The 14,278-nt window shown below is 39.6% G+C and overlaps 1 protein-coding gene across 6 annotated transcripts in view; it reads right to left on the reverse strand.

Moving 5' to 3' along the window:
- The window catches only part of CDON (cell adhesion associated, oncogene regulated), a 99,323-nt gene that overhangs the window by 52,749 nt on the left and 32,296 nt on the right, over positions 1 to 14,278 (reverse strand). For all 6 annotated transcript variants that reach the window (XR_009734536.1, XM_061406367.1, XM_061406365.1 and 3 more), the window contains 6 exons: positions 13,036 to 13,172; positions 10,943 to 11,215; positions 9,323 to 9,469; positions 8,158 to 8,301; positions 7,012 to 7,299; positions 4,969 to 5,238 (listed from right to left, as the gene is read on the reverse strand). Coding sequence is in view for 5 of the 6 variants with exons in the window: in XM_061406367.1 (XP_061262351.1) it covers positions 4,969 to 5,238; positions 7,012 to 7,299; positions 8,158 to 8,301; positions 9,323 to 9,469; positions 10,943 to 11,215; positions 13,036 to 13,111 (1,198 nt within the window). In the remaining variant the exon portion in view is untranslated. The remainder of the gene's footprint in view (positions 1 to 4,968; positions 5,239 to 7,011; positions 7,300 to 8,157; positions 8,302 to 9,322; positions 9,470 to 10,942; positions 11,216 to 13,035; positions 13,173 to 14,278) is intronic.

A 14,278-nucleotide genomic window follows, 5' to 3' on the forward strand; every position in this document is an offset into this window, starting at 1 on the left:
ACAGAACATCTGAAGACAGCTTGCCCACAGGTATCTTCAGCACATCTGGTCACTGCAAACACAGAACATGTGAAGCCAAAGCCTCAGACTTTACCATGAAAAAGGTGTAAAGAAGTATAAGACCAAGCAATAGGCCTTCAAAAAATAATAATAATAATAATAGTTGGTTCCAGGAGGCAAAAATCTGATCACAAAAATTCTGGGAGAAAAACCTATTCTGAATCATAGTTGATAAATGTATTTCTGACCATATACCATGAACAAATTTTTGTTTCTAAAGTGGCACCACCTCCTTCCTTTTGGTCCCAGATATTTTGGAAGCATATATTTCATGACCTTACAATAGAATATTGACATTTGACATTTTCTCCAGCACATCTTTCTCCTTTTCTAGTCCTACTTCCTGCGTTTGACAAAGTCATTCAACAATTACCAGATTTCTGAATTTTTGCCCATCTAGTACATGTAAAATGCTATCTCATGGGTCATAACCTGCATTTCCCTCAGTACTAATGAGGTTGCACATCTCTTTTGTCCTTTTTCTATTGGGTGCTTTATCTTTTGCATAATGGTTCTGGATTCTCTGTAACTACATACTGTTGTTTTGTGAGTTACATTTGTTACTAGTATTTTCTCTCTTTTCATTTTAATGGTATCTTTTAATAATAAGGATGCTTTAATATTAATGTGGTCACACCAATCTTTTCTTAAAAATTAGCCTCAAATTTGTTAAAAAGTTTTACCTAGATCATATATTCTTCTATATTTTCTTGAAAAACTTCACCATTTTGCCTTTCATATATAGGTCTTTAACCCACTGGAAATTAGTCTTTGTGCGTCAGAGATTTAATTTCTTCCTCTCCATTTGGATAACCAGTTATCCCACGTGGAAACCTGAAATGGATATCCTTCCCTTGGTGATCTGCAGTCCCACCTAGGTCAAATCCTTACCTGCATATCCTTCATGACAGTCTCTGTCTTGTTCCAAGAGTATACTTGTCTTTCCTGCACCAATAATACATCACTGTCTTTTAAAAGAAAATTTTTTTAATTTATTTATTTGTTTACTTATTTTTGGCTGTGCTGGATCTTCCCTGCTGCTCAGGCTTTTCTCTAGCTGCCGGGAGTGGGGACTACTCTCTGGTTGAGGTGTGCAGGCTTCTCACTGTGGTGGCTTCTCTTATTGCAGAGCACCGGCTCTAGGGTGCACGGGCTTCAGTAGTTGAGGCTCCCAGGCTCTAGAGCACAGGCTCAGTAGTTGTGGCACATGGGTTTAGCTGTGGAATCTTTCCAGATCAGGGATCAAACTCCAGTCTCCTGCATTGGCAGGCGGATTCTTCACCACTGAGCCACCAGGGAAGACCTACAGCACTATCTTAATTACTATAAATTTTTGTATATGTTCTAAAATCTGGTAAAGCAAGGCCCCCCCCACATTCTTGTTCTTCTTTTAGAGTGTCTTAGCTATCGTTTGGCTTTTGATCATCCATATGATTTAGAATTGGTTTGTCTAAGTCCTCAAACCAGTGATAGGATTTAGTTGAAATTGCCCGAATCTACAGAAAGCCTTTGGAAAGCCCTGAGAAGTATGTTAATACTGAATTTTGGTATCCATGAACTGTTATATATTTCTATGTACTTGGAACTTTTTAATGTTTCTAATATAAAAAGGTGAGTTTTAAATGACATTTTTCGTTGTTGGTCGTAATGGTTAGTTTTATGTGTCAACTTGACTGGGTTAAAGGATGCCCAGATAACTCGGTGTGTCTGTGAGGAGTGTTTCCAGAAGAAATTTGCGCCTGAGTTGGTAAACTGAGGATAGCAGATGGCCCTCCCCAATGTGGGTGGGCACCATCCAACCCGATGAGGACCTCAGTAAAACAAAAACGCAGAAGAAGAGCGAATTCTCTGAGCCTAGTCATCCTTTTCCTGCCCTAAGGACACTGCACTTCAGCGCTCCTGGACCTCTGGCTGTGGGCCTTAGGTTGAGACTTATACCATCACTTCTCCCACAACTGAACGGCTTCATCAGCTGACCTCCTTCTCCAGTTTGCAGACGACAGACTTGACCACCTTAACTGTGTGAGCCAGTTTCTACAGTAAATTTCCTCTGATGTATATCTTATACATCCTACTGTGTTTTGCTTCTCTAGAGAAACTTGCTAACACACTGGTACAGAGAAAGGCATCTGATTCCTGTTTATTGGTCTCCATCAGCCACCTTGCTAAACCTTTTATTATTTTTAATAATTTGCCAACAAACTATAGAGGATTCTCTCTAATGACAACCATAGGAGCTGTGAATCAGTAACATTAATAACAGCTGGGTTTCTTTCTCTCTTATCTTTATTGCTGTTCAGTCACTAAGTCCTGTCCAACTCTTTATGACTCCATGGACTGCAGCATGCCAGGCTTTCCTTTTTTTTTTTCAGGCTTTCCTGTTCTTCACTATCTCCAAGAGTTTGCTCAAACTCGTGTCCATGGACTTAGTGATGTCATCCAACCATCTCTTCCTCTGTCGCCCCCTTCTCCTCCTGCCTTCTTATATCCTAATATCTTTATTTCTTTTTCTTATTCTGTGCTGGTTAGAATCTGCACTATGATGACAACTAAAAGATATTTTAAAGGGAATGTTTAACATTTTGCCACTAAAGGTAATGTTTCTTGTAAGTTTTTTATTGGATATTCTTTATCAAGTTAAGACAATTCCCTCCTATTTCTATTTTTCCGAGTGTCTAACATGGATACTGAATTATGTCAAACGGTTTTTCTGCTTCTATTGAGATCATCGTATTATTTTTCTCCTTTATTCATTAAATTGGATGAATAATACTTTAAATTTTCTGACTGATTACTGGGCTAACTCCTTGGTTAAAGTTTATCCCTACTGATCCTATCTATTTTATCTTAATTTTCTATTTAACTGATTTCTGTCCATATCTTTATAATCTCTTTTCTTCTGTTTTCTTTAAATCTATTCTGTTATTTTATTTAGTCCACTAATTTTTAGTTTTACTAGCTTTTTTTTTAATAAGCATTTAAGGGTATAAATCCTTTTATATTCTACTCTCCTATATCCCACACAATTTGATTTTGATATTCATTATCATTTTGAATTTTAAATTTCCATTACGATTTTTTCACCCAGCCATTGAGAACTATAATTCTAAATTTCCAAATACATGCCATTTAAAAATTCTTTTTTATTATTAACATCTGAAGTAATTCATTGAAGTAGCAAGTTCAGAGTCTAAAGTAACTGCAACAAGTTCAGAGAGTTGGTTTCTGTCATACTGATTCTTTGAAATATTTCTAACTCTCAGCAAAAGCTTAATTTCTATAATATATAAAGGCAACCTAGATGTCCATCAGCAGATGAATGGATAAGAAAGCTGTGGTACATATACACAATGGAGTATTACTCAGCCATTAAAAAGAATACATTTGAATCAGTTCTAATGAGGTGGATGAAACTGGAGCCTATTATGCAGAGTGAAGTAAGCCAGAAAGAAAAACACCAATACAGTATACCAACACATATATATGGAATTTAGAAAGATGGTAACGACAACCCTGTATGTGAGACAGCAAAAGAGACACAGATGTATAGAACAGTCTTTTGGACTCTGTGGGAGAGGGAGGAGGGGGGGATGATTTGGGAGAATGGCATTAAAACATGTATAATATCATATAAGAAATGAATCGCCAGTCCAGGTTCGATGCAGGACACAGGAAGCTTGGGGCTGGTGCACTGGGATGACCCAGAGGGATGGTATGGGGAGGGAGGTGGGAGGGGGTTCAGGATGGGGAACACATGTACACCCGTGGCGGATGCATGTTGATGTATGGCAAAACCAATACAATATTGTAAAGTAAAAATAAATAAATAAATAAAAGAATTCCTATAAATAATAAAAAAGATGAACAACATAATATAAAATGTACAAAAGACAATGGGCAGTCGATACACAGGAAAGCAAATTCAATGGCTCAGAAACACATGATGAGATGCTCAACATCACTCATAATAATAAAAAATACAGGTGTCAAAAGGTAATTTAGAAAAACCTATCAGATAGGCAAACATTAAACAGAATTCTGACAACTCACTGCCTTGGTGGGGATATAAGGAAACATTGCTGGTAGGAGTGTAAAATGATAACAAGAGAGAGAGAGCAAGGTATCTGTCAAAATTACCAAGGCATATATGCTTTTATTTAGCAAGTTTATTTCTAGGAATTTACTTTAAAGATGTTCACATGTGTGCAAAATAATCTATGTAGAAGGACATTCATCACAGACTCCTCATAATAGCAAAGGATTAGAAACAGTCATCCGTGAGGTATCAGTCAGACCTTCACAGCTTTACAACAGAAGACTAAGCAGCCATTTTTTAAAAGAAATGAAAATATTCTTTAATGTACCATATGAGAAGATGGCCAAGATATATGTTAAGTGAAAACAATCAAGGTAATTTTAAGGTAAAATCCAAGGAAATTTTTAAAGGAGAAATTCAAGGTAATTTATATGAATGCCAGCATCATTTGTGTAAAAAAACTGATTTGCTATTAAATGCACACAAACTCACATGTTATATGTAATTAACCATATACATGCATACAAGATTAGTCAGGACAATTATAAAACTTGTTAGTTCTAAGAGATATCTGACTGGCTAGGGAACACGAGTGAGATTTTTACAACATACTTTTTAAAATTATACCTTTTTAAAGCAATGATGTATCTGTTAAAAAATATTAAAAAACATTTTTTTATGAGCCTGATTAAATAAGGTTGCTTCTTCATGGAAAGGTCTACTAGCAAGCAGAAAGGAACATGGAAAATGAACACAGCTCTGCTATGGTGATAGGATTACTTCCTTTTTGTAAAGAGGATTTAATTTTTAATCAAAACAAAATCCCATCTATACAGTGAAATTTCCTAGGATGACATGACCTAAAAGCCTACCTTTTTCAATTTCAAGTCTCCCAGTAGACTGTGTAAATCCAATCCCATTATCTGCGACACACTGATACAGCCCGGAATCTTCCATGGTAACACCACTGATTTTCAGTCCATTTCCCACAGTCAGATGTCGTGGGGAAGGGCGAATGGGCTGGGCGTTGTGAAACCAGGTGCGGTTGGGCGCTGGGTTCCCATGAACTTCACACGTGAACTGTACTGTCGCACCCAGGGACACTGTCTGATCCTGCAGTCCTTTAGAAATTGAAGCATGTTCTAAAAATAAAACATATTATGATTTAAAAGGACCTACTGCATACCACAGGGACCTGTACTCAATCCTCTGTAATGGCCTATTTGGGAAAAGAATCTAAAAGAGTGGAGATATGTATGTGTATAACTGATTCACTTTGCTATATACCTGAAACTATCACAACTTTGTCAATCAACTAATACGCCAATAAAAATTAATAAAAAATGAAAATAAAAAATATAAAGTTAGCCCTCACACAAGTCATACAAACTCTCTCTACCAATAACTAGTTAAAACCAAAATGTATTGTTTCCTCACATTCTCCCATCCACTGTGATCTTCAACAAAAAATTAGAAATGTATTGACTTTCTTCCAGTAGGATAAACCATATGTTACAGTTGCAGTCCCCTTTTATGTAATAGATCTCTCCACCCAATTAACCACCCCCCAAGCCGACATACGTGTGCACACACACATGCACATATGCAGAGTTTCAGATGATCTGTTTTGAAATAATAATTTCCTTTACTATACAAGAGCCAAAATAGAAGAATGCTTATTTGGAAGTGAAAAAAAATTTTTTTTTTTTTTCCTAGTGAATTCTGCTTTGAGGTTAGGTGTACTCTGGGCAAAAATCTTCTTTTAGTATCCATCAGGCCACTTTTTACTTGGACAAAGTAAATCATGTATCGGCATTTGTAACATATGCCAATATTAAACGATTAAGTATATTAATCTAGTCCTCATTATCATTAAACTTTAAAGCCTGCTTGCCACACACTTATACTAATGCCAATGTAACCTGCGTCAAGCCACTGTTGCCCATACACAGGTACAGAAGGTTGACAAAAACTATATTCAGTATGAAACTTTTTTCTGGTTTTCATGCAAATTTGTTTTGATAAAACATTTTTGCTGCTACACACGACAGTGAGATAGGCAGCTGGAAGAAAGGAACGTCATTGAAATAAATAGTGCACATAGAATGTGAGTGAAAACACAAATTTTATGAATCAGCGATTGTGAAACTATTTCCAAAGGGAAAATAAAATGAAACCCACTTCCTTTTGAGATGACATTTTCTAGTCAGTACCCTGTCTTAGTTGGGCTTCCCACTGGCTCAATAGCAGAGAATCCGCCTGCCGATGCAGGAGATGTAGGAGACACGAGTTCGACCCCTGGGTGGAGAAGATACCTTGGAGGAGGAAACGGCAGCCCACTCCGGTATTCTTGCTTGGGCGATGCCATGGACAGAGGAGCCTGGTGGGCTACAGTCCACGGGGTCGAAAAACAGTCAGACGTAACTGAGCACCCATGCACTCTGTCTTACTGTTGCTGGACACTACACACCAATACAGCCCAGAATCCTCATCCTGTTGAACTCCAGTCTCTTTCCTCCATGTCACTGAGAAGGAAGAACCAGCTCCGTTTTGTGTAACCAGGTTAGGGGTGAGGTTCCAAGAACACCCCAGGCTCTGTGCGACACAGAAGTACCGCCCCACTCGGCAGTGCTCTTTCTTCCGCGGCAGCACCACAGCATGCAGTGGGATCTCAGTTCCTTAACCAGAGACTGAACCCCACCTCCTCATTGGGAATGCCAAGTCTCAAACCACGGGACCCCCGTGGAAGTCCCAGCAGGGCCTTAGAGAAATGAAGCTTGTTCTGGCTACTGGGGGAGCTATTTCTAGATAGTCTCTATTCCATTTAGTGTTCACAAATAGATCTTCCATTCAAACATCAGTTAGATCGGAAAAATAGCCTGACTTGAAAAAACGCTTAACAAGTAACGTCTTACCAAGTACATTCACCATGTAAGTCACGTGTTTGGCATCTCCAGCCTTGTTTCCCACCACACAGGAGTAGTTGCCGGAGTCCGCTGGGTCGATGCTGTCCGTGGCAAGATGCGTATACAGCCTTCTCCAAGTGCTTCCCACCACAGCATCCTGACCACCCTTTAGCCACCGCACGTGAGAAGCCGGGACCCCACTCACCACGCACTCCAGGGTCACAGAGCTACGAGAAAGAACGGCTAATGCCTGTGAAAAGGTGGGGTGAAGAATGTGAAAGTCACCTGAAGAAGGACCTGGAGAAAGAAGGCAAAGCAAAAAAATCATTAAGTATCCACTTCCACTTTCTTCCTTAGCAAAGCTGTGAGCATCCTCATCTTCCCATTTACTCTTTTTTACACTACAAGGTCCTATTTGGTAACGAAGCCATTTTCAGTTGAGAATTAAATTTAAAAGACTTGGGAATCCTTTAGGGCTACTTCTGAATTAATAGTTCTGAAATGTCAAATTCACACCAAGCACATGGACCACTCTTTCACTGTGCTTTGACTACTGATCCACTCACAACTTGACCACCCTAAGCTAAAAATCAGCTATGACTTACCATATCTCAAAGACAACTGAGAAATATTTTTTCATAATTCACAGTCAGTCACCAATTTGATTACCACTGATATACAGTGATACTTGCTCTCCAATTTCTTTTTTTTTCTTTTTAAAGATTGTGTTTGTCGTGGACCATTTTTAAAGTCTTTACTGAATTTGTTACAATAAATTTCTGTTGTTTATGGTTTGGTTTTTTGGTTCTGAGACACATGGGATCTTAGCCCCCCGACCTGAATTGGAAGGCAAGGTCTTAACCACTAGACCACCAGCGAAGTCTCTCTAATTTCTTTTTCTCTGGGCAAAAGGCAGAGTCCCCCGCATGAATTCTACTCTGTCAATTCGACCAAAATTTTCTCCTGGAAAGCCATTATATTTGTATTAATAAAACATGTACAGAATTATGCTATTTAGGCATGTAATTTTTTATAAGACTTTCTCATGATAAACAAACAGGATGTGAAAGAAAAATGAACTCCCATTTCCCAACTCTTCACGTGGAATGCTTCCAAGGACTCTCCCCAGTGACCATGATTCCCCCAAATACTTACGACTCACAAGGAGCTTTTGGCCAATGGGTTCAACTTTTAACTCATGTGTGACAGGATTAAAAGCTGCACATTTATAAGATCCCTTGTCCTCTAAGGATACATTCAAAATCTGAAGATTTCCTGATGGAAGGATTAGATAATTCTCTGTGGAAGGAAGGGAATGCAGTTAGGCTTCTCTCTTTATGAAGGACACCAGTTAAAATTTACAAAGGTTGATAGTTATGCTTTAAATGTAGACATGACACAAGCAGCCGATAAGCAATCAGGGGGAAAAAAACATTAAATGAAGGAAAAGGAAAGCCAAGACAGGAAAAAAAGTCAGCAGCACTTGAGTAACAAAATCAAGCCCATGACTACAGACCATTCACTGAGAAAATCAAAAGCACAAGAAACATATTTGGACAAAGACACAATGACCACAGCTATCACCTTGGGCAAACCTCTGCCTACAGCACTGACCAGCCAGTATTCATTCATGTCTTCATTCCTTTCTTCTCAACAGTATGTACTGAGAGCCTACTTTCTGCCAACAGCAGCCTGGGCCCAAGCGATACAACAATGAAGCAAGCAGATAGAGCAAACCCTGCCCTCCCACGGCCAGCATTCCAGTGCAGGGATAGGGTAGCCAAGAAAGAGGCGAATAAAAAGCAAGCCACCACTGACATAATACAGTGCTACAGAAAAGAGGAAGCTGAATCAAGGGGGCAGAGAAAACACGGCATATAATTTTAGATAGAGCCATGAGAGTGACCTTGAAGGAAGCATTATCTGAGCAGATTCCTGAACAGGTTGAAGGAGTGAGCCTTGGAGGTGCGGCGTTGTAATTATTTCTTTTTAATTTTTACTTTTTGGCTGCACCTCTGAGCATACAGGATCTTAGTTCCCTGACCAGAGACTGAATCCTCGCCCCCTGGGTTGGAAGCCCAGAGTCTTAACCCTGGACCACCCGGGAATTGCCTATAATCATTTCTATCCTGTTCTCTATATTACGTTCTATCTTATACTGTAACCATTTGTTCTAGTCTCCTCCACTTGACTCTCAAGAGGAGAGACAATATATCTCAAGTATTTTTGCGTCCCCAGCCCCCAGCACACAGAGCTTAAAGGAAGCTGGGGAATGACATTTGTTCCATGGGCGCCACTGGCTTTTCATTAGAGTTCTCACCTGTGGACTGCTTCAGCCACTTTCCCCGGATTTTATAGCGCACTTCAGCTTTGGGGTTACTATCTGGTACCCTGCAGGCAATGAAACCAGTGCTCTTTTCTTCTGCTGTAATAACGTGTTTTCCGGAGGCACCAAAATCACCAAGAACTGAAATAAATAAGTAAATAAGTAGACAGATCAATCAATAAATGCAAATTTGAACTCTCTTCCCCAAAGGACATTTTAAAACCAGAAAAAACATTGGCACCACAGCTGTGTGTGGCCGCTAATCCCAGTTCCCAGAGTACAGAATCTTTTTATCTCAGTAAACAGTTGGGATAGAGGTGCACAGTTGAGGGCTGGGGCTTAGTCATGGCACCTTTTTTGAGAAGTCAATGCTTCCAGGAGACTACGAGACAAGCAAACTGTTCCTGAAACATGAGGGAGGACTATAAAGCGTAACTGTTCCCCATTCTATCAAGATGAATCCTTTTTAATCCAGTCTCTCATCACAGCTCACTTTCCCTATGCATCTTTATTCTGTTTGTAGCTACTCACATGGCAATAAAATGGTTTACAAGAATGAACTTAGGACATAGAGGAAGAAAAAAAAAAAGCAGTGTATCATTTGAATTTCCAGGGAGAGAATCCAGTCTCCTGCATCGCAGGCAGATTCTTTACTGTCTGAGCCACCAGGGAAGCACCAAATATACTAATTCTTTTTTTTTTTTAACTTTTGTGTGTGTGTGGGGGGGGATTTTAGTTCCCTGACCAGGGATGGAACTCAGGCCCCTTGCAGAGGAAGCACTGAGTTTTAACCACTGCCAAAGAAGTTCCCTAACTAGGTCTCAATTTCTCCCGGGTTAAGTTTACTACAGATGGAGCGAGCACTACTCATTATGGCCAATGGTGAAAGCACTGTGCAGCCTGCCCCTAGGAATTCAGCCCTCCAGCGTGTGACTTGGAGCTGTCCATGGGTCACAGCTCTACAAAAACATTTACTCTTCTCAGTTATGACAAACTCACTACTCCTGGGGAATCCAGATTTGTTCTGTAAATAGGGGTGCCCTCACAAAGACGTTTTCCATTACTGGAAGCCATCATCATTTGAAAGGCAGATGGCTCAAACTTACTAAGAAAACCACACAGTCCAGATTTACCGTAAGTTCAATACTCAACATTCCTTTCTTTGCCGTTATTCCCCGCCCCCTCCCCACTTCTTTAACTTGGTTTCAATTAAATAAACGAAAACCACTCTGCAATCAAAGTAAATAAAACAATTAGATTTGAGAAAAAGATAAAGGACTGCATGAAATAACTGCGTCAAAGCCGACAACAGCTGTTGTTGCTGATATTAAGAACTTTAAAATACAAGGAAATTCAGTTTCACGTTAGAAAATTGTCCTAACTCTGCACAAAACAATTTTCACATCCCTCATTAGAATGGAAGCCACCAAGCTAGGCTCACAGAGGTTCTAGTATCATTCCCCTGGGGTTAAACACAACAAATGTCAAGGCTGGGATGAGAACTCACATGTATCTTACTCCAAAGCCCATGCTCCTTCCACGACTCAAACAACGCAGGTACCGAGAGTAATTTCAGGAAAAAGCATCTATCACAGGGACAACAATTAAACTCACCCGCAGTGGATACGGTTGCAGGACCACTCAGGATGGCACCGATGCTGTTGTTGGCAACGCACTGGTAATAACCCGAAAGTGAGGGGTTAAGAGAAAGGATAGTCAACGTGCCCTGATGAACCTTAATCTGTTCCACGTTTCTGTCCAATCTTTTTCCATTATGCAACCATGAGATACGAGCAGTCACAGGTTTAGCAGAGCAATGCAGTACTACAGGTCCACCAAGTTTCTGGACAGCAGACAATGGCTCAGAAACAAAATAAGGTGCCAAGTCTGCAAGGGAACATTCCCCGTACACAAAGGGTGGAGGTGGGGGAGGGAATGGGGGAGAAGAGGAGATACGGGGAGAGAGAAAAAGAGCACAGTTAATATACTTATCGGCATATACACAACGAAAGGCAATCCCTTACTGCATCGATATGCTATGGTCCTTAAGAGCTTGTATAAGTTCTAGGAACAGCTTTACATTTGTAAAGAAACAAGGCAACGTCCTGATATAGAAGATAACAATTAGGGCAGTACAGATAATAATCCTTACAATCTAAATAAACAAAATACGAATTCTGTAGATGAGAAATGGTGAGCTGCTCTTTGAATGAAGCAGTTTTTATTATTATTATTTTTTTTTTTTTGAATGAAGCAGTTTTTAAAAACCGGAAATTAGGCATCTGAAAAAGAGAAGATGACTTTCAAAATAAAGAGAATTCTCTTCCATATTACCAATAGGATTTGACTTTTAAGAGCAAATTATTTTATCAATAAAGATTATGGTACTTCTTGATTGGACTTCCCTGGTGGCTCAGTGGTAAAGAACCTGACTGCCAATGCAGGGGGCAGGGGTTCGATTCCTGGGTTGGAAAGATCTCCTGGAGAAGGAAAGGGCAACCCATTCCAATACTCTTGCTTGGTAAATCTCATGGACAGAGGCGCCTGGAGGGCTATAGTCCATGGAGTTGCAAAAGAGTCAGACACGACTTAGCGACTAAACAATAACAACCACTTCTTGACTACTTCTCTTTAATATAAATCATGTTCAACTTTTAAGAAAGCAGAAGTAGAAAGTCAGGAAGCCACACTGAAATACAAAGCCTATCCTTTCTGGGATGTAAGGATAAACGGGGTATCAATCTGAACATTTTTATTTGGTGTTTGGAATAGTTTCATTTGTTATGTCTGTTCTTCCAGGAATTTGGGAGAGAGAAGTTCTTGCACTCAAGTATCAAAACAGATCCCTCTCCTCCACCCATAAAAGAGGATGGGGGAGGAATCCTGTTAATCTGGTATAATAAAATACTTAAAAGAAAAAACATAATAAATTGCTGAATCTACTTTTATAGGGTATTTTACCAGAAATAAAGATTAAGGGAAATGCCTCAACTGAATCTGAGGTTGCTATTTAGCCCAACAAAAAACAGAAATAAAACCACTAAATCAATTTTCCCTTACTAAATCAAACACAGTTATATAGTATTTTTAACAAAGATAATAAACAAATATTCATAAACAAACATCACTATATTTGTATATACTTCTATATAAATCTTCACACAAATCTAAAATAAAAAGAAATGCATATGGGCCATGTATCAGCCTTGGGCTTATATGTACATTTAATAATAAACACATTAAAGCTTTTCAGTAATGCAAAGAGATAATAAATTAGGCGAGGTCATAAGACCTGGGATTCAAACCAAGTTCTCTCATTCCAAGTTGAGTATTCTTACATACTGATTCTAAAACTCCTCTGCAGTGATATGTAGTCAGCACTTTATTCCTATTATAATTTCCAAATTCAGAAATCTGTAACATATCCTCATTGGAAAAAAAGCACGATCAGAAAATATTTATTTTCAAGGCAACAAAAGGAATAAATCACAAGGACAATGATGGGAAGGACTGTAAGTGCCTAGAAGTACTACTAAGAAATCCTTAAATTGTTTAATTAAAGTTTTAAAAATTGTTCCGCTGGTCAAACAAATCTTAGAAATGTCTTTATAAACCATTACTACTGGCAAAGCTTTAAAGTTGAAGTTTTTCATAGGATTAAGATGAGGACAAGCTTCAGCCCAAAAGTTACCATTCTCTCTTCTTACCTGGACTCACAGAAGCGCACAGCATCAGGAGAGTAACGTACAGCAGCGTCTGTAAGGGTCTAGAATCTGGATGCATAGCGCCAGATTACAGAAGCGGGCAGGGCAGACGTCCAGGGCAAAACCTAGGCTTTGGCTCACTAAGAGACATAGGGGGGAAAAAAAAAGAAGGAAATTCTAAAGTACAAAGACAGTTGAAATCTATTCTCTGAAGAGCCAGAGTCCTACACATGGTGGCTGCCTTCAATTTCGCAAGCTTTATATAGATTGCATCAAATACAAGGCATTTAATGATCCACATCTTCCCAGTTCACAAAATAATCTGTAGGCATTAAAGTCAGAAGTTCCACTTATTTTTCCAAGATAAGTACTTGGATAAGTACTAAGATACTTATTTTACACAGACCCAATCATTCCAAATGAATCCATTATGGTCTTTCGCCCATTTCTGTTTGTACAACTCACAACCATCTAAAACTCAACCAAAACACATTCCTTCTCTACATTCCTTACAATACAAACAATAACAAAAACAAAAAAATTTTAACTACCGTTTATACAGCGTTCTGCACGGGCCAGACACCATCTCAGTGGTTTTCATACATTAACTGAACCTTCACAACAACACTATGAGTTAGGGACTCCTGGTTTTCTTCCCGTTTTTTCAGATGGGGACTCATGGATTGCACAGAGAAACTAAGGGCCGGCTTGGGTGGGGCCTGAGCCTTCTGCAGAACGTCCAAAGACCCCTGTGGTGAGAGTGGGATGAGCCAGAAAAAGAGCACAGAGGAGAGCCAGGCTAGATCCCACCCAGCTTCAAAAGCCACGGTGAAGATGTCGGCATTTCTTCTCAAGGCAACGGTGGGCCCTTGGAAGGCTTAGAGAAGGGAGTAATGGGGTCTCATTACGCTTTAAGATCCCTGACTGGAGGGTGGACTAGACTGAAGTGGGGCAGGAACGGAAGAGTGTGGACAAGCTGGTGCAAGCACCTCGTTAGTGGCTGTCTGTCTTGTATGGGAGGCTCTCTATACAAAGCTTGCAAAACGGTGGGCAGCCACTGAACCCAGTGATTCACAGGATGAAGATGCAGAAAAGCTTCAGCCCCCAAACTGCCATTCTCTCTTCTTACCTGGACTCACAGACAAGCACAGAGTTGGGAGAGGAGCATACAGCAGTGTCTGTAAGGGTTCAGAATTGGGATCTGAATAACTGAATTTTCAACTGACCAAGCTGCTTCATTCAAAGA

This window comes from Bos javanicus, chromosome 29, assembly GCF_032452875.1.
Source record: "Bos javanicus breed banteng chromosome 29, ARS-OSU_banteng_1.0, whole genome shotgun sequence".
Lineage (NCBI taxonomy): Eukaryota > Metazoa > Chordata > Mammalia > Artiodactyla > Bovidae > Bos > Bos javanicus.